The sequence below is a fragment of the Dama dama genome, chromosome 3 (assembly GCF_033118175.1).
Source record: "Dama dama isolate Ldn47 chromosome 3, ASM3311817v1, whole genome shotgun sequence".
Lineage (NCBI taxonomy): Eukaryota > Metazoa > Chordata > Mammalia > Artiodactyla > Cervidae > Dama > Dama dama.
In genome coordinates, this window is record NC_083683.1 from 43,195,165 (window position 1) to 43,219,288 (window position 24,124).

Consider the following 24,124-nt stretch of genomic DNA (forward strand, 5'->3'; position numbering starts at 1 on the left):
TTGCGATGCCATGGACTGTAGCCCGCTAGGCTCCTCCAGGCAAGAATACTGGAGTGGGTTGCCATTTCCTTCTCTGGGGGAATCTTCCAGACCCAGGGATTGAATCCAGGTCTCCTGCATTGCAGGCAGATTCTTTAACCATCTGAGCTACAAAAACTCCCCAGAACCTGCTGCTAAAGTGCATGGCACTGACAATTATAATAGCTGAATGTGGGGGAAGGACAATATCCACTTAGGAGAGGGCAGGGCAACTAAGCCAGTAAAGCTAATGTCATTCCCAGGATACCAGAGGCAGGAAGTCAAGATAGATATGAGTGTACCAGGCCAAGACATTCTCAATGGATCTATCTCTACCTTTCCTTGGGCGTTTGTCCCCACTTAGATCATTTTGATGCCCAGCTCTCCTTTAGCTTTGTCTGCTGAGGCCAAGCCAGTTCCATCTTTTTCCTGTGGCTTGCCTTTCTTCCCAATGTTCTCAGACTTGCTCTTGCAAGTTATTCTTATCTATAGTACCACATAGTGGGAAGTGGGCAACAGTCTTATCTTCAAATGTTCTCAGAGAAACTACACAAAACAGGATTTTAATGTATCTTTATTATATTAAAATTAAACCAAAAAGGAAATCTTTCATGTAAAACACTGGGGAAAATCACTTAAAATATTTATCTTCAGGGCCAAACCTAAGTTTGGAGGTAGAATAGTCACATAGCTTCTATCAGCAACAGGAGAGCTCCAAGGGGTCACCGCAGGGAGACAGGCAAGCCATAGGCTACAGGTGCAGCCCCAATAAGGTACTTGAGTCGGGGAGCCTGGCGGGCCTGGCTGACATAGTACAGAAGGGGGGCTCCTGAACCTGCTCTAAGCCAGCCCTGCAACAGAGCCTCTGTGTAGCGGTCAATGTCACGATCGGTCACATCCCAGAGGTTACCTAAGAACAGGGGGCTGGGAAAAGAGAAGGAAGAAATACAAAGTAAGGGCTCAAAAACAGAACCGAGGGCAGCATGATTGGTGGTGGTGAATGAGTTGAGAGGGATTAAACCAATGAGAAAGTCCCTTGGCCCATAGTTCCAGGAGGAGGATAGACGATGACAAAGGGATAAAGGCCCAGGCATGCCAGGGAACTAGGATGGGAGGAAAATGGGGCACAAAAGAGCAAGGATTTAGGTTTCAGACCTGGGAAAGCACTTGGGGTGGGGACTTTGAATAGACTTTGCCCCTCGAGACTCACCAGCCAGCCATGATATACTTGAGCACGATGCCAGCCCCTTCCAGGTTTCCGTGCACAGCCAGGGCCGCGCTGCTGCAGCCGAACAGCAGGGCCACTGCCCGGCAGCTCAGCCGCAGGACAGCCTGCCCGTCCAGGAAGCGGGCGCCGGCGCCATGCCCTGCATAGCTGAGGCAGAAGGAGATGTGATGGAACTGACCTTGCAGGGCCAGGCCAGGCCTCTGCGCTGCCTCCAGAGTTGTCCAGAGTCAGCCAGGGGCTCCGAAGCCCCAGAGCAGACCATGATGATAGCCACCCTCTGGGACTGTCCCTCTCCCCACCACCCTGCCCTGAGCACTCACATGTACAAGTCACGCTCCGTCAGGGCCGCCTGCACCTGTTCCGGGCTCGGCACCTCCCCAACCACCCCTTTCCAGCCAGCTTCACTGCAGGGAAAAGACAGTGAGAAGGGACTTGGCTGGAGGTACAGTGGTTAAGACTGCACTCCCAGTGCAGGGGGGCAGGGGATCGATCCCTTGTCGGGGAGCTAAGATCCCGCACGCTGTGTGGTGCAGCCAGAGTAAGATGGGTCATGTGGCCAAAAGGGCAGAAGGGACATTAGGAAGAAGGTGGGCTGCAACATTTGATTCTAGAGGAAAGGACATTTACCCCTGTGTTGTGTCTACCCTTCCCCACCACCCTTCTTTTGTTGTTTTTTTTTCCCACCACCCTTCTTACTCTTCTCCCCCTGACCTGCTAAAATGGGCTCGGAATTGCTCCTCTGTGTTTGACAGGTTATTGTGAGGGTTCAGGACGTAGAAGGTACTGCGAGGGTCCACTCCTTGGCTCAGCACTGATGAGGCCCCGGACTGATGGAGAGACACCGGTGGTGATCAGCATCCCAGTTTGGTCAGAGCACCGAAGCTCCAACCAACCCAAGTCCCTTTCCATTCTTAAGACCGCCTTCCTCTCTTGCCACGTCTCTCTGCCTTTTCTTGTCCAATTACCCATCACCCCCACCTTCCATTCCCTGAACCCCACACCTCTTTGATGATGGAGTAGCTGAGCAAGAATCGGAAGGAGGGCAGCCGAGTGACAGGCAGGGCCCGGAGGCTGGGCATGCTCTCCCACGGCAGCTTCTGTAGGTCCTGGGCAAAAAGCACTCAGACGTTACTGTCCTGAGGCAGGGGAATGCAGGAGGCAGAAGGGGCATGGTTGAGAGGAGGTGCCCACTGCCCACAGATGTTACCCACGTGGCCCCTGGCTCTTTACCTTGTCCAGCACTAACACGAGATGCCTACTGCTTGTTGCCATCTGACCTTGGAGACGCCCTACTGCCTCACCCAGAAGCTCTTGGGCTCGGGCTGGCCGGGCTGGGCACAGCCCATAAGCCAGGGCCTGCACGTCCTGCGGGGTGAGGGTACTGGCACCGCTGAGCATGATCTGCAGGGGACCAGTGGTCAGTGAGTACAAGAGCTCCCCTCTCCACCTGCAGTGGCAGGTGGGAAAGAGGTAAGGCTAGCTTCATCCTCTTCCCTGATTTCTCTCAACTCACTCTCAGCAGAGTGGGGTCGGGATATTTCCAGCCACATTCCTGTAGTGACTCTTGTAGATGGGAGGCCTCCTGGACAAGGCCAGGGTCCTCACTGGATGGCAGCAACAGCCCCCGCCAGCAGCCCAGCACGTACTTCTCTAGGGAAGTGGTGAGAACCTGGATGCAGAACAGAACCATCAGTGAGAGAGGAAGCCAAGTTTCTTTCCCCACAGGCACCATTTTGGAGACAAGGAAATGGGGTCTTCCAATGAGTGGATGTGTCTTATTTATCTTATGACCAACATAAAAGGCAAGAGAGGAACATTTTTCATTTGCTGAGACTCTAAGGGAGTATTGATAAGATAAGATTTTTAATAAATCACTACATTTGGATAAATACAAACAGGTGGGCAAAAGCTAAGCCAGGAAATGAAATGAAAATTATGGCTGGGAGCCTGATGTGCTGCTGTGTTTAGTTGCTCAGATTTGTCCAACTCTTTGAGACCCCATGGTCTGCAGCCTGCCAGGCTCCTCTGTCTATGGGGATTCTCCAGGCAAGAATACTGGAGTGGGTTGCCATGCCCTCCTCTGGGGAATCTTCCCAAACCAGGGATCGGACCCAGGTCTCCTGCACTGCAGGCGGATTCTTTACTGTCTTAGCCACCACCAGGGAAGGCCAAGAATATAGGAGTGGGTGGCCTATCCCTTCTCCAGGGGGTCTTCCTGACCCAGGAATCGAACCGGGGTCTCCTGCATTGCAGGCAGATTCTTCACCAGCTGAGCTACCTGGGAAGCCCTGGGAGGCTGATATTTGGCCTTAAATTCTTTTTCGTTTTTTTTTTTATTTCTACCACTTTATTGCTACCAACCCATCTCCCTCCACCCTCGTGCACACATGCTCAGTCATGTAATCCCATGGACTGCAGCCCGTCAGGCTCTTCTGTCCATTGACTTTTCCAGGCAAGAATACTGGAGTGGGTTGCCATTTCTTTCTCCAGGTGGCCTTAAATTCCTATTTTGTACTTATCTTTAAACATTTCATTGCTATAACCCCTTTAAGTCTCGGGCTCTTGTTTATTTGGTTTTTGTTTTATTGTTTGTTTGTTTTTTTGGCCACACCACATGTATGTGGAAGTGGTCTTAGTTTCCAGACCAGGGATTGAATCACTACCCCTTGCGCTCTTGTTTAAAGTGATTCCCAAGTAACCCAATTTTTATTTAGGCCTACACTTCCAGAAACAACAGTTAGAACTGGACATGGAAAAACGGACTGGTTCAAAATTGGGAAAGGAGTATGACAAGGCTGTATACTGTCACTCTGCTTATTTAACTTATGTGCAGAGTACATCATGCGAAATGCCAGGCTGGATGAAGCAAAAACTGGGATCAAGATTGCTGGGAGAAATATGAACAACCTGAGAAATGCAGATGATACCACTCTAATGGCAGAAATAGAAGAGGAACTAAAGAACCTCTTGATGAGGGTGTAAGAAGAAACTAAAAAAGCTGGCCTCAGACTCAACATGAAAACAACTAAGATCATGGCATCTGGTCTCATCATTTCAAGGCAAACAGAAGGGGGAAAAGTGGAAAAAATGACAGATTCTTTTCTTGGGCTCTGAAATCACTGCAGACGGTGACAGCAGCTATGAAATTAAAAGACGCTTGCTCCTTGGAAGGAAAGCTATGAGAAACCTAGACTGCGTATTAAAAAGCAGAGATACCACTTTGCTGACAAAGGTCCATACAGTCAAAGCTAAGCTTTTTCCAGTAGTCATGTATGGATGTGAGAGTTGGACCATAAAGAAGGCTGAGTGAGAAGAATTGATGCTTTCGAATTGTGGTTCTGGAGAAGACTCTTGCGAGTCCTTTGGACTGCAAGGAGATCAAACCAGTCAATCCTAAAGGAAATCAACCCTGAATATTCATTGGAAGGACTGATACTCAAGTTGACACTCTAATACTTTGATCACCTGATGTGAACAGCCAATTCATTGGAAAAGACCCTGATGCTGGGAAAGGCTGAAGAACAAAAGGAGAAGCGGGTGACACAGAATGAGATGGTTAGATAGCATCACTGACTCAATGAACATGAATTTGAACAAACTGCAGGAGACAGTAGAGGACAGAAGAGTCTGGCGTGCCACAGTCCATGGGGTCGCAGAGTCTGACACGACTGAAAAACAGCAACACCTCCAGAAAGGACTTGAAGTAGTTTAGCACAGACCTAGGATGGACCCCTGAGAGAGGAGATATTCGAGGGCAGGCCCAACCCCATCCCACACGGGGAACACACACCTCCATCCTATGATCCAGTTCTAGCCGACCTGTCCACCATTCTCGCTTATCAGTACAGCTGCTGTTCTCTTTCTGTTCCTTCTGGATGGCGTCAAACTCTTTCAAGGCCGAACTCACAGAAAGCTTTGGGAGATGGGGTTGTATAAGTTCTGCTTGTCCATGTGACCACCATCTCCATCCCCCAGGCACAGGTAGACCAGAAGCCTGCCCCAGCCCAACTCTGCTCCCTGACCCGAGGAAACCTACCTTGCTCTGGGAAGTGGGGATCTGTACAGTGACTGGGGGTTTGTCTTTTTCCAGCCGGGTCAGCAGGAGGGTGTTGCCCACGGTTCCAGGCTGGAGGGTGGCCAGGGCCAACACACACACGGTCACCCCTGGCACACAGGACATGTCCCGAGTTACTTCAGCTGTTACTTGGAATTCCTTCCACTGTCTTCTGCACTCAGTCCCTGTCCGTCACTCAAGACAACCCCTAGAAGTCCTCCCTGATCGCTGGAGTTCAAAGTGTTCTCCCTTGCTCTAACAAGTCCCTGTAGATAGACCATGTTTTGTGTTTCTTTGTGTCCCTACAGAAACTAACAAAATTGCCTCCTCTGACCTGCTCCCTTCCCCACTTCCCACTCACAGTGAGGCACTCAAATCAGCAGTGAACATGTTTCGTGTTAGCATAGGAAAACTCCAGACAGGAGTTTTCAGGTAGCTCAATTTGCAAGTAACTCAAATTTGAGATTAAAAAAAAAAAAAAAAGACTTCTAGATTTAAGGTTATGTCTATTTGGTGAGAGGAACAAAATGACTAATCAGTGGCAAAGTACGCCCTTCTACTATAAGGATCATAAATCTGTGTGTGAACTAACTAATACCTAAAGATCCTTCACCCAACTCTTTCCTAAGAAGAAGATGCATAAAAGAACAGCAGAGCCAATGATGCCTGCCAACATACCACTGGGAATCAGAGCAAGACGCTCCAGGAAACTGTCCTTCTCAGGCTGGGGGAAGTGGCCAGATCCCAAAGGCCTGAAGGAAAAGAGGCGCTGGATTTGTGCCAGAGGGATGTCTCCAGGCCTTTCCTGGAGGTGCAGCCCCTGCAACTGGTCTGCTATGTCCAGCGATCCTCGGCGCTTCTGGGCCTTGCTGTAGGCAACACAAGTGGAGGTGAGTTCTCCCTCCTTCAAAGTCTGGAGCCTCCCCTCTAGTCTGTTCCAGCACAAGCCTGAGGGATGGGGGGCACTCACCTGAGCTGCCTGTGGAGGTGGGTGAGCAGCTGGTGGCGACAGGTGATGGAGACAGAGTCGGTGACAAGGCAGGCGGTAGCATAGGGATCCCGGTGGCCCAGACACAAGGCCAGGAGGCGGCAGAGGTGGGTGTAGAGCCCAGTAGGAGGGCAGTGACTGACGCCACGGAAAGCACTGCTCAGTGAGTCACAGATGGAATCCAGGGTAGACAGACCTAAAGGAAGGACAAGACATAGATGAATCCCTGACTTCCTGAGAAAATCTTTCCAAGAACCAGTGCCCATCTCCCCTCCCATGTGGAAAACAGCAGCTACCATTTCTGAAGGGCAGTGCGCCAAGCGCGGTGCTGTGCAATTTCCACACAGCCACTCTCTCCATCCTCCCCCAGTTCCATTTGACAGTTACGTAAATTGAAGCTCAGAGAGGCGGGGTGACTAGCACTCAGCTAGTAGAGAGTGTGCTGGGATTCAGACCCATGTTCAAGGCTACTGGATCCAGATGGGGATCCAAAACCAGAACCAAGGACAGAATGGAAAGGTACTGGGATCAAGTGACCAGACCTCGGTGGTCAACATACTTACCGATGGCTATGGGGGCCGAAGGGAGTCTGTGCCGGGGACCCAGATCCATGTCTCTCTCCTTGTCTGGGCCGGGGATGAGCTGCTCCTCTTTGCTGGCATCCCGTCTCAACACCTCACATTCTCCTACGGCTGAATCAGGCCCTGGACCTGGTGTCTTCCCACCTAGGCAGACGACACAACTTTTCTACAGAGTTCCCTCTTCCTGCCATCCCCTTGCTCTCCCTTCTAGGGTCCAGTCCCAGAGCCAGCAAAAAAAGTTTCTTTCTGTTCCATCTTTAGCCCCAGTTATCTCTTGTGTCTTGACCCCAGGGCAACCTCGAAAAAAATGCACCTCTACCTCCCACCCTTGCCCTCACACCTGAGGCTGAGTCTTCCCCATCAGAGCCCCGGAGGATCTCAAAGCTCATTTCCATCTGGTTGTCAGTCAGTTCCTCCTCAGGGATGGTCCTCATCATCTCGGGGCCCAGCTGCTCACAATGTCCTGATGCCACCTTCCTGACCCTCCGGCTTCTGCCACTGAGGCCAGGTGCATTGCCTGATGTGGCCACTGAGTTAGTCTTCACACTCGGGCCCTTCCTGGCCCGGCCCCGGCCCCGGGAAGCAGTGCCCTGTCTCTTGGACCCCTCTGCAAGCTGTGCCTCAACTGAGACAGGGTCTTCCAAGTCACTGTCGTCACTGAAGTTCACCTAGAATGGTGGGAAAGGGAAAAGGGCCAGGGGGCCTTCAGTGACAAGACATGGTCTGCCAGGAGGTGGCGCTGTGGAGGTGCCATCACCGAGGCCCTTGAGAAAGAATTAAGAATTAACCTCCTGCATAATCAGCCATACTCAATCAGGGGCAGTAACTCCGGTGCAGAGGGAGGAAGAGGGAGAAGGAACAGAAGATCCAGAGGAAGGATGAAAAGGGAAAGGAACAGACTAGAACTAAGAAAAGGCCCTTCTGTCTGAAACAAATGAGGTTTTGAACTAGGTCTCCTTATGGAAGATATAAGGGGTCCTGTGATAGGTAACAGGAGAGCTACAGCTCCCACCCAGCCCTGGGAAGCTATTCCATAGAAACACCTGCCCTGCAGAACTCTTCTCCAAGACCACCCTCACCCAATACCAGTACCACCTAGCTACAGTCCCACCTCACCTTGAGGCGTGTCTGGACCCTCCGTTGTACCCTGGGGGCCTTGGGAACCTCAGGCTTGGTCTTTGTAAGGAAGACTTCCTCAAATACGGTGAAGGGTACCCCAGGGCCGGCCTGCCTGACCCGGCCTGGGGGCTTAGGTGTACAGGGTGGTCCTCCACCTTCCAGACCTTTCAGAGAGGTATGTGAGAGGGGCAGGGTAGCAGAGCCCACTTGCTGGCGTCCTCGTCTGGACTGTCCCGACTGTTTTTGGTTCTGAGGCTTAGAGGGTTCTGAGCCTGTGGGGTTCTTTATTGCTGGTGGCTGCCAGCCCCAGGAGCTTGCAAAAAGTTGGGCAGTGCAGCAGCTGAGGCCGGTCAGCTTTGCAAGGGCCCGGACCAAGAGCAGGCTGGCTCGCCAGGGCTCCAGGTGGGGTATCCGCGCCACCACAAACTTCAACCCTGACTCCAGGACCTTTCCCAGGCTCTTGTTTGATGGCTGGCTCAGCCCCTCCAGTGCCAGCTGTGTATATGCCTGAGCCAAGATCTCATCAAAGAGGCCTGGGACAGGGGAGGGAGGCGCTGTGTGATTCAGGGAAGCCTGCAGAGCTTGGGCGAGGCGACCACTGGCTGCAGGGCAACGCTTCAGCACCACCTGCAGCAGATCCAGCCCCTGGGCCTCATGGCCCATGGCCAGTCTCACCCCTGCCGTGACCAATGCCCAGCGCAGACAGACCACTGAGAGGACAGGGTTGGCACAGAGCGAGCAATCACAGGTGGGCAAGTGGGTGAGGAAGCTGGGGGTGGGCTGGGGCTTGGTTTTCAGGATCGGGGAGGAGTTAGCAGAAGGTGCTACAGGGCCAGGATCCTTGGCCACGGTGGCCACCAGCTCCAGGGCAGGGCCTTTTAGAATGAGCTCTTCCTCTGGGAGCTCTGGAGGATGGGGCACCTGGGCCTGCTGCTTCCCCTTCTGCAGGTGGACCTTCTTCACAGAGTCTGGGTGCTGCGCTGGTCCGAGAAACTCTGAGCAGAGAGTGGAACGAATAAGCATTACAAAACTAGGAGAAATGACTCCAGTGTGTCCTGAGCTACCCCAGTGGCTGATGCCCTCATCTGCATTATTTTAATACTTACTAATGGCTCATATATATTACTGTACTAGCACACTAGATATTGGCACAGCTTACTGTTTTTTTAAATATTTACTTATTTGTTCATCTGTGCCAGGTCTTAGTCACGGCGGGATCTTATTTGCGGCATGTGGCATCTTTTAGTTGTGGCGTGTGAACTCTTAGCTGTGGCAGGTAGGCTCTAGTTCCCCTGACCAGGGATGGAATCTGGGCCCTTTGCATTGGGAGAGTGGAGTCTTAGCCACTGGACCACCAGAGAAGTCCCATAGCTTACTGGTTTTTGATGAAATCCTAACTGCTTCTTCCCTTCTAGCAATGGATCACCACAACCCACAGAGCCCCCATATCTGCAGCTCACAAGGCTGGATGGTTCAGGCTGGCAGGCCGGCATCCAGAAGCCCAAGTCTTAATCCTGGCTCCTGCCCCTGACTAGCCCCATGATCCTGGCCCAAAACACTGAATTTCTCAACTTTTCTGAATTTATAAATGGAAAAACTCGACATTCCCATTTGACTTCCCAGGGTTTTGTATGGGCCCAATGAAATACTACTGATAAAAGTAGTTGATAAGAAAAAAAAGCACCACAAGTACAGTATTTTATTATTAGCCCTAAGCCCTTCTGAGGATGCTACACTTGCGCTGCCCGATACAGTAACCACACACGTGGCTGTTGAACATGGGAAGTGTGGTGAGTACCCAAGGCACTGAATATTCAATTTTATTTAAATTAAAATATATTAGCGCTGCAAACTAAGAAGCAGGTAGGGTTAGTCCTGGACAGGCCATCTGAAGGAGTGAGGACACCAATGGTCTGACTGAAGTGAAGGGAGCTTTGCCCTAGGACCAGAAGTCAGTCCATGATTTAGAAGGGAACCAAACCTTGACATGTAAAGCTGTGTTAGTGTGTACGTCACCCTCACCACCACCCATGGGCGCAGGGGCCTGGCTGCTCACCTGTGCAAGACTCGAGCAAGAACAGAACTTGATGTAGGTCCGACTGACAGAGGTCCATGTCGTTGCGTGCCAGCTCCAGCTCCCCCTTCAGCACCAGGAAGAGGGCGCACCTGGTTGGGAGAGGTGATGACAGATCCATCAGTGGAATTCCTTGTTTCCCTGGAGGGTCTCTTTCCGCCCTTTCCCGGGTGGAGCCATCATAGTCTTTTCCAGCCTCCAGAAAGCCTTTACTTCCTAAAGCTGACTTTAGGCACTCCCTGGGGAAACCCTCTGTGCTCAAACCAGCCCATCCTGGTGCCTAAAGACAGGATTTCCCAAATCGAATTCCTCACTGAAGAGATTTAGGGAATCACTGTATACTGGACCTCCCTTTTGGAGATTTATAAAGTGTATTAGCATACTGGAGGATATGATAAGTCCTATAGGAGACCCCACTGACAGAGGAGCCTGGGGAGCTACAGTCCACAGGGTCGCAAAAGAGTCGACATGACTTAGCAACTCAATGACAATCACAATAGGAAATAAAAACATCTAATCTTGATTAATTCAGCATTTCCCACTTATTTGCCATGGAATGCATTCTTCCACCAAGCCCTCCAAACATAACATGTTAATCTGTTGTACCAGTTTGGGAACCCACGGTCAAGGTCGTAGGCACTCAGGTTTGGGAATCACCAGGTTCTGGGGCCCTGTACTCACTGGCGTGGTATCTGCAGCTTTGTTGTAAGTTTCAGGGCCTCCAAGCAAAAGGCTTTGGCTTCGCTCACACTACCAAGGCGGCCCAGGCGGGAGACCAGCTTCTCCGAGCAGCTCAGCACCTCAGAAAGAACCTGCCATTTTTGTACCAGATTTTCACCTGCAGCAAAGGAGACGAGATCATCATCATGTGGAACCAGGATCCACAGTCTGAATCTTCTGGAGACAAAACCACCAGCCCTACCAACTAGTCTGCTCAGTCCCACACTGGCTCCCCTCCTCAGGCTTACCATAGTCCAGAAATGGCGTGTCCACAGCTGTTTTCTGAACTGAGAGCACATCGCTGCCCATGAGCAGGAGAATGATACTTCGGAGAAGCTTATGGGAGTCGATGAGTGCTATCTCAGGTGTCTGCCAGCCTGGGCAAGCGTGGGGGGAAGGTGGGAGGGACAAGAAGGGAGGTGATGTGGCCAGAGTTTCCACCACCTTCAAATACTAAGACAGCAAATGCAAAGCAGGCTCTCACCCTCTCCTTCTGTGCTTAAGGCAGACAGAAATAATCAGTCACAGAACTCCTTCCCTCTAAGACCAGTCTCAGAATCCTTGTCAGTTCAGGGCAGTCACTGAGCAATCAATTAGAGTCAGCAAGTGAACTGAAACTCATGTGCTATCCCAAGCCTATTCTGGACAGCTTCTAGGCAGGCTCGTCCATGCAGTTGGACAGCAGAGGGGACAGCGGACAAACCACGCACACCCAGCAAGGAGGCCCAGCCACCCGCTTCTTTCACCTTGGGCATACAGCTGCTCCCACAGCGGGGCCAACAGGCTGTCTGACGAGAGGCTCAGGTAGACCGCCACCAGCTGCAGGGCCTGGACGCGCAGCAAGTACCAGGCCTTGGATGCCCTCTGGAGGGCAGGGTCCTGAAGCACAGACAGCAGCAGAGCAGCGCCCTCAGCCACCTAGGGATAGAGGGTAGGGTTGCAGAGGAGAGCAGTGAGTGAGGTCGGATCAGCAATTCAGAGCTTGGGATGCCCCTAGAGATCATGAGGCCCAACCCCCTACTTTTCAGATGTTAAAAGCTGGAGAGCAAACTAGAGTCACAAAGGAAACAAGATACCCAGTCACACAGCTCATGTGTGAGAAATCCCAGCCTTTCAGATCCCTCAACTGGTTGAGGGTTGACAGTGTCATCCCAATTTCTAGTCACCGGACAGACTTTGCCCCTTGTCCCCGAGAGAGCTAGAAAAGGAGGAAAATGGTGGAATGGCTCCTAGAGAAGCACTGGTGAATGATCCTTGGGAGAAGGTAAGGTGAGGAGATGGCTCTGCTTCTCAGGGCCAAGAATGTTCTCCCCAACTCCAGAGAAACCTCAGGAGCCAGACAGATATCTGGAGAATCCTAAAATCCTTCCAAATCTCAGGACCTTCGGAGATCAAGAAAGTGAGAAGCACCTTCTGGCAGGCACAGTAGAGTCGACTTCGCAGGAGGTCACAGGTCAGGGAGAGGAGCAGGTATGTGTCTGTGGTGCGATCCAGAAGCTTCAGGCTCGACTCTGCCTCTTCCAGGTGCACCTGAGGAAGCATCGGGGTTTCTGTGAGCACGCCGGTGACGAGGCAGCCAGACTGTTCAAACTGAAGTGGATTAAAGTATTCGCAAGCAAAATGTCGAATACATCTAGTTACATATTAAATTATCTCAAACATTATAATCCATGGACAGAGAAGCCTGGTGAGCGACAGCCTATGGGGTTGCAAAGAGTTGGACACGACTGAGCAACTAACACACACACACAGGTAGGAATTATTCTCTTACTAAAATGCTCATTTAGTACCTTTCAGTTAACCACTAAGCTAGAGAGAGAAAGCTGGAAAAGCAGTAAGCAGGCCCTTCCATCCAACAGCTTGCAGTGCAGTGAGGCGGGGCATACCTATCTCATCACGATACAATGCCATCAGTGGTGTGGGGACACAGGAAAAGTGGCTGATTTTGCCCGTGAGGAAGAGGACATTTAACATGCTTTACGAAGGAGGAGGCCGTTTAGCTAGGCCTTGAAAAGAAAGTACATGTTTGCTGAACAAAAAAAAGGAAAAAAATGGGAGAAAAGCAACTATACCCCAATTAAAAAAAAAAAAAATGGGGATGAGGGTGCATTTAGGGTGGAGGGATTAACATAGGCAAAGGCAGTAAGGCCCATACAAGGAATATAGTGGTACAGATGGGGTTCATGGTAGCGAGTGGCCAGAAAAAGAGTGAACCAGTGTACAGAAGGCGTGCAATTCAGAGTAAAGGATCTGGGCCATATCCCTCAGGTAATGGAAAAGTCCACAAAATCCTTTAAGCAGGAAAGAGGTAGTAAGATCAGATCTGTGCCTGAAACCATCATGCTAGAACATGGAGTAGAAAAGGGAGGAACTGGAGGCCAAGAGACTGGTTAGGACACATTGTAACAGCCCTCAGTGAACAAGCTGGAACACCAGAAACCATTGGGAAATACAGGATTAGTAAACGGCCTACTGCCGTTCTGTCTTACTGGGCTATGTAAGACAGTGAACAATTGGGAGATGGAGGGAGATGCCTCCTCTTCCCACAGCAGCCTCCCAACCACCCTTTACGATCCTTCAGCCAAATGTGGTGCATAAGGCAGAGAAGCTGCCCCTTTGGTGTCTCATCTTCTCAGAGAAGAGAAGCCAGTCCCCAAAGCCAGGTCCACAAGCTGGGGTGGCTGGCACTTGTACCTGGGCATAGCTGGGACAACCGAGGGTCAGGAGGAGCTGGGTGACTTGGCAGGAAGAGCCGGCTGCCTTCGCATGGTCCTTCACTCTCTGTGAGACGATCTGGACAAGCAGGAGGACCTCCAGAGCCTGCAGGGGCTGGTAGGCCGGGAGCAACGCGTTTACCCAGCTTGTACTCAAGCCTTCGTTCTCACCCCCTCCTCTCCAGACCTGTGGTCTAATCTGAGGGCCTGGCTGGAATGCGGCCACCCAGACAGAGTAACCATTGGCCATCCCTAAGGAGCCAGAGAGGAGGGCAGCCGGGGGTGTGTGCAAGCCATCCTGCCCCCTCGCTTCTATTCTAAAGCCTGCATGCCAGCCATCAGCAATAGCCAGGATTTACTGAGCACTTACTATGTGCCAGCCACCGTACCAGCTCACTTTATCTTCATAACAATTCTAACCCTAATTTTACAGATGAGGAAACTGAAACTTATGTAGGATTAAGCTGCTTGTCTAAGCCCACATAACTGATATGTGGCAGAGGTAAGATTCGAATCTAGGGTTCAGGCAGCCTCCCCAGGCTCCTCCCACTAGGAAAGTAGCCTAATACCCATAGTACAAAGATCCTTTTTGTTTTTTCATAGGTTACTAATGTGGGGTCCAGAGAAGAACTTCAGGAAGTCCTTGACACCTCCCAGCACTGCATATAAAAATGTAAAATTGTGTCTACAGGTGTTTGTGTATTTTTTCCTGAGTATACACGTCTCAAATCTTCTGATAATTAGGACTTCCCTGATGGTCTAGTGGCTAAGATTCTGTGTTCCCAATGCAGGGAGCCTGTGTTTGATCCCTGGTCAGGGAACTATGTCCACGTGCCACAACTAAGAGTTCATATGCCACAGCTAAAGTCTTGGGCAGCCAAATAAATAAATAAAAATAAATATTTTTAAAAATTATCTGATAATTACTAATAATTACAGCTATCATTTGAGTATTCCATTTACACATACCATCTTCCATGCATTATCTTATTGAATGCTAACAAGGCTGAGTTAATATTATTATTACCCTCATTTTATCTTATTTTTATTTATTTTTTTGGCTGCACCATGTTACATGTAGGATGTTAATTCCATGACCAGAGATCCAACCCACATTCCCCTGCAATGGAAGAGTGGAATCTTAGCCACTGGACCACCAGGGAAGTCCTGTTACTCTCCATTTAGAAATAAGGAAACAAGGTCTTGGAAGGTTAAGCAACTTGCCTAAGGCCTTGGGTTTAGACTTGGGGAGGTTGGTGATAGAGTGTACACTGGGTGACATGACTTCCCAGCCGGGACACAGGCCAAAGAAGGTGAAGGAGCTGAGTCTCCGGTCTGTGTCAACACACTGTCCCATTACCTTTGCCACCAGCTGATAGAGGGCCGCTAGGATCTGCAGGGAGGCTGCTGTTTGCTGGAGACACCGTACAGCGGGGACCTGGCCCTTAGTAAGCACCTCCTTCCACAGGGCCAGGGCTTGGTCCAGGCATTTGGACTGTGCTGTAAATCAGAAGAAAGGGACCAGCCATTCTCTCAGTGTGGACCATCTGGGGAAATGTGGTCATCTTTCCCATAACAGCTTCTGCCTTGTGCCCACCTCCCACCCACAGGGAGCCTCTCCCACAGCTAGGGGACCCATCCTTTTCTTAGGAGGCCATCGAGGAGGCCACATCCGACCTCACTATGTTCATGGCCCTCACCAGCATCCGCAGCCAGGTTGAAGGCAATGTTACTGTATAGGAATCGATCTTCCTGGAGTTTATCTTCATAATTCAGGTCATTGACTTCAAACTCCTCCAGGTTACAAGGGGCCTGGGCTCTCCGATCCCGCTCGATACCCTGGATGAGACGATCAGGGTGAAAAGCAGGGTTGGTACTAGCTTATTGGGCTTCCTAGGTGGCTCAGTGGTAAAGAATCCACCTGTGATTCAGAAGGGGGTTAATCCCTGGGTTGGGAAGATGAAGATCCCCCGGAGAAGAAACTGGCAATTCCCAGTATTCTTGCCTGGGAAATCTCATGGACAGAGAAGCCTGGTGGGGTCACAAAGAGTCAGACACGACTTAATGACTGAACAACAGCTGGCTTGCTGGGGTCCAGGGAAAATAATCCCTGTACCCAGTCCTGCTCAGCCCAGAGCAACCGCACTCACCTCCTGCATTTTGGCCTCCAGGGTACAGATGTAGAGCCACAGCAGGGCCTGGGCTTTATCATCCAAAAGCCGATCCTTATCCTGGGCCTCAGGTTTCACAGATTCCAGAAGCTGCAGAGCTTCCCGGATGGCATCAAGGGCAGTGCTGTCAAGAGAAGATGCATTTAAGCCAGGCTTAGCCATGAGATCTGGCCGCAGTGTCCTGGGAAGGGCCTTCTGCAGCAAGCTGGCCTCACCCTTCAAGAGTCCCCACGACCACAAACTACAGGGGGCGCTCAGGGACGTGGAGAGGGAAACAAACTCCGAAAAGGGAGGACCCAGGGCCAGAAGCAGGAGTGGCCTCCCCTGCCCTTCCTCCTCACCAGTCAGTCTGCCGGGCAAAGTTGTGATAGCAGAGCACCTGAGCCAGTTCCACCAGGTGGGTGGCTCGGGCCCAGGCCCCAGCTGGTGTCTCCTCGGGGCTCAGCTCCAGCAGGTCACAGATGACGTTGAACCGCTCCTGCCCCGTGTTGGCCCGCATGGCCTTGTAGGCCTGCAGCTCCTCCCTGAGCAAGCGGGCCAGGGTGTCCGGGTCCCAGCCACTCAGGCTGTCTCGCAGCGTCCTGAGAGAGGGCAGGCTTAGCACCCAGGAGACCTGGCCCCACGCCAAGGAGTCCCCGCCTTGGTTTGCTGAGCTCACTTTCCAGGGGTGAAAGCAAGAACATCGCCTGTCACTGCTGTCCCCCCAGAATCCAGCCCCGGGCCTGCACATACTCAGTACTCAATCAATCACAGTGAATGGGAGGGGACAGTGCCTTTCTCAGATATGAGAATGAGCGTGACCTTGAGTGCCAAAGCAGTCGTGGCCAGGAGACTGGGTCGTCCCCTTCCCCACCAACTCACTTCAGCTGTAGCTCCTTGTCTCCAGCTCTGGCAGCATCCATCTTGACCCGAACCCAGAAGGTGACTGGCTCAGTCATGTGTTCGGGGCCACAGGGCTGCAGGGCTGCCAGCCACAAAGTCACCATCTTGCAGCCCTGGGCCTGTTTACCCAGTTTCTTTAAACTCTCTATGTGTAGCCGGAAGCACCTGTGCAACTGGCCAGAGGAAGAAAACAGACCCAACTGAAGATGGGTACAAGGAGTACGTACCGTGGGAGAGTATGTGCGTGCATGCCCACGGTCGTCCTGCCCCCAGACTCACCCCACGGCAGGAGACACCTAAGTACTAAATATCCTGGGTGCTCTCAACTTGAGGCGTCGACCCATCCCACCCACATATCCATCGCCCACACCCCTGAAAACCTGTTCCTCCTCCTGACTCTCCCCCTGCTCTCAGCAAATTGCCACCTTCTCCTGAGTTGGAAAGGCGAGACCATCCTGACCTCTTCTTCCCCCTCTCACAGCCAGTCACTCTCCAGTTAGTCCTTGACTTCTTGCACCCCCCCACTTCTGTCCATCCCCCAGGAAGCTGCCTCAGTCCAGACGCTTGCCCTTTTCTGCCTGATCTGCCGGAGCCACCTGGGTGCCCAGGATTGTCCTGGCCCTTCAATCATTCACTACAGCAATGCTGAGAAACCCAAGATGCCACATCTTGGGTTGTGGCCTTGAGAAACCCAAGGCCTCCACATCAATCTTTGAGAGGCTCATCAGATGAAACCCAAGGCCCTCTATGACCTGTCTCGCCTGCCAATCCAGCCAGCCCATCATTTCATGGGTATATTCTTGTTTTATGATAGTGGTTCTCACTCTGGTTGCCCAAAGGAACCCCTTAAGGAACTTAAAAAAAAAAAAAATCCAGATGTCTGGGCTCCAATGCCAGAGAGTCTGAGGAAATTAGCTTGGGACAGGCTTCAGAATTTTTTTTTTTCAGCTTACCCAATTCTAACGTCTAGCTAGGATGAAAAGCACTAGCTGGGGATAAGGCTAAATATAAAAAGTGAGTCAATCAAAAAAAGTAAATAACAGTACAGGTGAGGTCTGGGAAACACCACCCCAGATACCAGTGCCAACACGCAGCTCCTGACTCTCTACCCCACCGTCCTGGCCAGGCCCTTGCATGCCACTCGAGTCCCCTCCTCCCTCTCAACATCACCTCCCTCCTACCCGCGTACCTTCTCAGGTGGCATCTCAGCATAGGTGCCCGGCTTCGCTGAGCCCAGGTGCTGACAGAGGGACTCGGAGATGGCACAGGCTTCGGCATAGAGCTTGTGACTGTAGAAGCTGTAGGCCAGGTTACTGGTGTAAGAGGCTGCAGGGGAAAGAGAGGACAGAGGACCGCAGGAATGGCTCCATGCCCTCTGCTGTTGGAGGGGCGGTAGAGAGATGTTCAACCTGTGTGGTCAGCTCAGCAGCCCCCAGATTAGACAGCAACGCCCACTGCTAGGGAGTGAGAACAGGGCCGGTCTCCCCTTCCGGGTTCCAAGTCAGCCTTTGCCCTCCCTTCTGGAAGGCAACTTCACATCACCCAGCCCCTCTGTACCTTTTTTTTTTAAAAGAAATACTTATTTATTTGGCTGTGTCAGGTCTTAGTTGCCAGCTGTGGGCTCTTCACTGCATCATGTGGGATCTTTAGTTGCGGTGCACAGACTCTGTAGCTGTGGTTTGAGGGCTCACTAGTTGTAGTGCGCAGATCTAGTTGATCTGCGGTGTACAGATCTAGTTACTCTGGGATCCTAGTTCTCTGACCAGGGATTGAACCCAGATCACCAGCATTGCGAGGCGAATTCTTTACCACTGGACGACCGGGGAAGTCCCACCTCTGCCCTTGTTTTACGAGCCAAGTCCTCATTCCCATACAGGGCCCATCCCTCCTCACACACTGATCTGTCTTTACCTTGCTCCAAAGGTCAGCATTTTGAGGGGCACACTCTGGCCTGTCCCTCACCTCCCTCTTCTTCCCTCAGTCCACTGAAGCCTCACTAGCCTCCCTGCTAGTCCTTGAACACACACCACCTCCCTCCTGCCATAGGCCCCTGGCACTGGCTGCTTCCACTGCCAGGGATGTACTTTCCCAGGTGCCTACTTGGCCAACTCCCTCCCACACTCCAGGTTGTTCTCACGTCACCCTCTTCATGAGACCAACCCTGACCACCTATTTAAATGAATGGTAACTTGCCCCCTCATCTACTCTGAGCTCCTAATTCCCTTTCTTCTCCTGTTCCACTTTTGTTTCTCTCCATATTTCTGATCATTTTCTAACAAGTTGTACTTCAGTTATTCTACTCTTTATGATCTTTCTCCCCCAACCAGAATGTGGCTCCATGACAGCAGAGCTCTTTGTTTACTGACATACCTAAGAACTCAAAACAGTGCTTAGCAGCACACAGTAGGTACTCAATAAATATTCACTGAATGAATACACTCTTCCTAAATTCGAGTTTAGGCAGCTTCCTGGCTATCAACATAGATGGCTGGAAGAAAATAAAGTAGGTCTTCAATATTCTGTGGGAAGAATCTTCATACGGTTAATTTTTGTCACTCCTTTTATTTTTTCACTTCTGTGGCTAGGTTCAACCTGAAAATACGAATATGAAAAATTTCCAAAACCTTCTAGTGACTGAACTCTTTGGGTTTACATAATTTAAACTAAAGGACCATGCTTTTTGTAAATTAAGGGGGAAATTTATTATGAAATACAAAAAACAGGCAAAACTAACCGATGCTGTTAGGTTGTTAGTGGTTACTGTTGGGGTGAGTGGACCAGAAGGAGGAACAGAGGGCTCTTCAGGGGGTTTAAATCATACTCTTTGAGTTGACCTAAATGCTGATTACAAAGTATGTTCCCTTTGCAGAAGTTCATCAGACTGTTTGCTTATGACTTTAGTATTTTTCCCTATGTTTATTTCAATTAAAAAGGGTGGGAAGAAAAAAAAAAAGGTGGGGAAATATATATGCCTGTTGGCTAATATATACATATTACATAGTATATACACATATAGTACATATACATAGTGTATCTCTAGCAGGATGCATAAGAAATTGACCATATTAGCTGCATCTGCAAAGTGGGATTGGGTTACTAGGATTAGGAAGAACAGAGGGACTTTTCACTGTCTTCCCTTTTGTGCAATTTGAATTTTGAATCATGTGAATGTTTTGCCTAGTTTTAAAAAATGTAAGTTATGACCATTCTACATGGGCTTCCCTAGTGGCTCAGTTGGTAAAGAATCTGCTTGCATTGCAGGAAACCTGGGTTCTATCCCCAGGTCAAGAAGATCCCCTGGAGAAGGAAATGGCAACCTACTCCAGTAGTCTTGCCTGGAGAATTCCATGGACAGAGGAGCCGGACAGGCTGCAGTCCGTGGAACTGCAAAGAGTCGGACATGACTGTGCGACTAACTTTCACTTTCAAATGTTCATGAAACACATGCCAAGTCAGATTTCAAAGTCAATGAGAAAAAAAATTCACATCTGTTCTGGCAAATTAGTCTCATCACTTCTCTACTGATATTAAATACAGAGTAATGGATATTATAAACATTTTTTCACTGCCTCCAAAAACCACAGGGAATCCCAAAGAGGTCAGAACTATCCAGCAAGTGCTACTAGCTTGCTTAACAAGTGATGACTCTCCCAAGAACCCTGCATCTGACACCCATGGTACTAACCAGTCATCCCCAGGTAGTCAGTCAGCTCTCGGCCAGACAGGCCCTGTAAGGCCTCCAGCATCCAGATAACAGTAGATCTGCAACTGTCTGCTAGCCGGGCCAAGTCAGCCAAATTAGCTTCCTGAAGGGACAAGAAAGGTGAGAGGAGACAGGAGACATAAGAGGTCCAAGATGATGTCCACCCCACTCCATGCCCAAAGCAACTTCAAAGCTCTACCAAGGACAGTCAAGCAACCCCAGATCCTAGGACCTGTCCAGGTTTTTTGATTCCAGATGGTACCTGACAGCCTTGGGCAAAGTCATAAACCACCGCAGTGTAGAGGTGAAGTCCCTGAAAGTGTATCTGAACCAAAGCCTGCAGCTGCTTGGAGGAGTCCCCACAGACCTGAGGAAGGAAGGGAAAGGTTGGTTTGAGGGGCAGGGAGCTCCAAGCTGAAGCCTGGCCCAGAGCCCTGGAGAACTGACACAGCCTGGGGAGTAGGAAGAAGGACATCAGAATGGACCCCTGCCAGCATATACTAGGCTGCTTGCTGGCTGGCCAGGCACGGTCCAGAGAGCAGCTTACCAAGGCAGAACCCAGGGTCTCCAGATCTTACCAAAGACCCTAGCCCGATAGAGAGGCCACAGAACCACATTCCCACCCGACCTCTGGGTCCTGAACTCACACCATCCTGCAGCTGCTGGATGAGGGAACAGTAGCTGCCAAGAAAAGCAAAGAGGCTCAGAATGGCATCAAGTCCATACTGCCCCTTGGTGCCTCGCTCCAGGACTGAGAGGAAGAACTGGCAGCTGTCACACAATGCCCGCAGTGGGGGTGATGGTGCCTCCAAGCTGTTCTTCAGGACAGCTGATGCCTTGATCAGAAGCTTGGCCACTGCCTGGGGTCCTCCTTCCCCAGCCAGCAACTGTTCAACTGCCAGCTGGCATAGCTGGAGGCTGGGGGCCAGACTGGTGTTCCTTAGGTAATCGTGGGCCTTCTCCACTGTACTTGTGGCCCTGGTGTGGTGGTGGTTCCAGCAGAGGCGACGACAGTGTTCCAGGGTGAGCTCCAAGAGACAGAGGGCCCTCTGGGGGGAAAGAGGACCAGGAGAGGCTCCTTCACCCACCAAAGCTGTGATCACATGCCTGGAGAGCAGGTCATCTAGGAAATCAGCATCTGCTTCATTCAGACCATGCCCACTGGCTTCAAATAGCTGATGGGCAGCTACCACTCGACAGGCTGTTGGAGAAGCAAAGTGGGGAATCTCACAAGGGATACTTTCATCCTCCAAGAGTACTAGAAAGCTCAAGGCCTTTAACCGAGCTGAGAACGCAGCTCTCCGCTCCATCAGGCCTTCTGCCCCCTTCCAAAGCAGAGAAAAGCTGCCCCGAGCCACAGCCTCATAGTCCTGAGGAGCAGCTTGGCGAGGACATTGCACCAAGCAGGCATGGAGGGGCTGAGCGAGTCGGAGAGTGGCTTCTGGGTCTCCCTGTGCAGCAACATTCCGCAGAAAGATGAAGAGAATTCGTTCCAGGTAGAGGGGTGGGCGCTGGGGTGTAGACATCAAGTAGCCACCGCAAGCCAGCTCCGCTAGCTCCAACAGGCTTCCCAAGTGCTTAGGGCAAGCCAGCTTGACAGTCAGCTGCTGGTTGCAAGCCCTCAGGATGGCATCACAAGCTTGTCTCCTCTCGGAATCAGACCGGCAGCTGGGAAGCTTGGTCAGGAACTCCTAGGAGAGGAAGATGTGAATGAGGCTAACGAAGAAGAAAGAGATGAGGAAAAGAAATAGAAACAGGACTGTCCAAGAGAGGATTTCCTACTCATCTGTCTCTTCAAATAAGTTAAAAAACAAAACAGCTTAGCTTGGTAAGCCAGGTGTGTCCACAGTAAAACAGCGCACCCACCTTCAAGTCAGGCAGCAGCTCTTCAGTCTCCTTTGGACTGCTTAGCAGGGTCCCAAAGTTGACTCCTTTGAAGCTCCTCATGGTGCCGGAGGGCTGGGGGAAAGGAGACGGATTAGGGAAGGCAGAGAAGATCTGTAAAGGAGCTAAATGAAGGGCGGGAGAACGGCTTGAAGGTGCGGAAGATGGAGGGCAAAGAAAGCCCTCAGAAATCCTGTCGGAAAAAAAGCCCATGCCAGGACGCCGGGCTCCCATTATAAACCGACGCTTCTGCTATGCCTTCCTCCCAGCCTATCCCCGGCCTCACTACCCTTCCTACCAATCAACGCCCCACAGCAGAGGCCTCCATCGAGTTCTCCGGCGCCCACCAGGATGCTCCGAGGACTCCCGACTTTCCTTAGTAGAGCCGCCCGGCCTATCCCTCAAGTCAGCACTGGGGCTGCATTCACCTCGGCGCATACACCCGTTCACGAGTACCTCCAGGCCTTACCGTCCTAGAGATCATTCTTCTTTCCAGGGCCAGGACTTAGCCACCAGACTGAGTACTCCGCAAGAATCCAAAATGTAACCTTCCTTTTCCGCGCCAGCCCCTCCTTTCAAATATCCCCCAGCGACCAATCAGCAAGAGTTGCGTAACGCCGGTAGGTCGCGAGGCGTTCTGGGAGTTGTAGTTTACCCGCCGCGTGTAGTTTACCCGTCGTCACGTGATGCCTGCGGAAGGGATCCCGCTGCTCTGGACGTTACGACCTCTTGGGGGCGCGGATTTCCCCACCTTTTCCAGTTGGGGCTGACCTCTTCAGTTTCCTGCGGCTTATCTGCAGTCGTGAAGGCCAGCCTCTGCCTTTGTCACCTCCCCTTTATCGTCAGAGCTCGGAAAGAGTTTAAATTTCCAGAGAAGAGAAGTAAAGTAGACAACAAGAAGAACTTACTTGGAAACTCTCAATTTGGGTTACTAGCAAAAAAAAAAAAAAAAAAAAAAAAGGGCGTAACCTTTCAAGGAATTCTTTAAAACCGTAGTTTTCCGAGGGGTGCTGACGCAAGTACCGTAGCGAGTTCCAGCTCTCTCTGCCTTCCAGCCTTGCTCCCTCCATCAGTTGGATTGTTTGAGAAAGACAGAATTTTCTTGATGGGGGTGGAGGGTAGATGGGTAGGGTAGGGGCTGTGAGTGAAGAACTGGGAAAATTCATTCTGTGGAATATTTCACAGGTTTTAATGGCTTGCGTTCGGTGAGTACAAACTACGTCCCCAAACATGCACTTGATTGCCTCTCTTCCCTTCCTCCTCTAAAGAATTCAGTTCACAACTGTGTATTCCAGTTTACTCTATTGGATAACTCATCCTTCTCTGTTACTGGTTTTCTTCATCACGTCAACCGCTTTTAAGAGCTGAGAATCTAGCCGGGAAGACTATTTAAAACGAACAAATCAAAACAAAAGAATGACTTGAGAATCTCAGCGTTGAAATGGTAATATTACTGCAGGGGTTCAATGTGTGTTGCAGAAGTTACCTATCTCTTATAGAGTGAGGGAACCAGCAGAGAGGAGAGGTCCATAAATGATTAATGATACATCAGTTCTCTCAATATTTATTTCCTCTTGCTTACACCTTAACCCTGACAATGTTTTAGAATTTTTCCCCTCTTCAAGAGAAGAAAACATCCTTTTTTATGCACCTTCTACTTCTAACAAGAAGGAAGTTCTTTAGAGATCAAAAAGTGTTGACCATTGTCAATTTGAGTCACATAATTCAGAATCCCTGTATAAAGAGACAGTAATGGGATGGTGGAAGGAGCTTTCAAGTTGAGCCTGGACAGAGGAGCAAGGTTCTAATCCCAGCTCAATTTATTATTAATCTGTGAAATAGGGTAGTAATATCAAGCCTCACTCTCTCTCAGGGGTTCTGCCAGCCTCAAACAGAAAAGCCTTGAAATGCTTTCCAAAGGCCCAACAAGGCTTAGCAGCCATTAAAAGCATATCTTATATATATATATAGACATATAAAGATGTCAT

The 24,124-nt window shown here is 50.7% G+C and overlaps 1 protein-coding gene across 1 annotated transcript; it reads right to left on the reverse strand.

Annotated features, from left to right (window-relative positions):
• Positions 1-576: 576 nt before the first annotated feature.
• Positions 577-22,702, reverse strand: ESPL1 (extra spindle pole bodies like 1, separase). Its single transcript, XM_061126970.1, has 31 exons — positions 22,606-22,702; positions 22,119-22,211; positions 20,900-21,943; positions 20,515-20,619; positions 20,235-20,355; positions 17,739-17,875; positions 16,529-16,722; positions 16,009-16,248; positions 15,647-15,791; positions 15,197-15,335; positions 14,857-14,996; positions 13,477-13,611; positions 12,193-12,312; positions 11,529-11,700; positions 11,031-11,159; positions 10,744-10,900; positions 10,045-10,154; positions 7,986-8,983; positions 7,210-7,537; positions 6,852-7,013; positions 6,271-6,484; positions 5,979-6,169; positions 5,283-5,410; positions 5,037-5,159; positions 2,760-2,915; positions 2,477-2,647; positions 2,248-2,352; positions 1,958-2,073; positions 1,567-1,650; positions 1,229-1,393; positions 577-942 (listed from the first exon to the last, which is right to left on the reverse strand). Exons 1-31 carry the CDS (start codon positions 22,618-22,620, stop codon positions 741-743), a joined length of 6,339 nt encoding a protein of 2,112 aa, XP_060982953.1. The 5' UTR covers positions 22,621-22,702; the 3' UTR covers positions 577-740.
• Between the last annotated feature and the right edge of the window lie 1,422 nt (positions 22,703-24,124).

Coding starts and splice junctions, on each gene's coding strand:
- ESPL1 (XM_061126970.1), bottom strand. Junction 13,612..14,856: donor TCTATCAGCTGGTGGCAAAG/GTAATGGGACAG, acceptor CCGGCCTACCAG/CCCCTGCAGGCTCTGGAGGT. Junction 6,170..6,270: donor CACCTCCACAGGCAGCTCAG/GTGAGTGCCCCC, acceptor TGTTGCCTACAG/CAAGGCCCAGAAGCGCCGAG.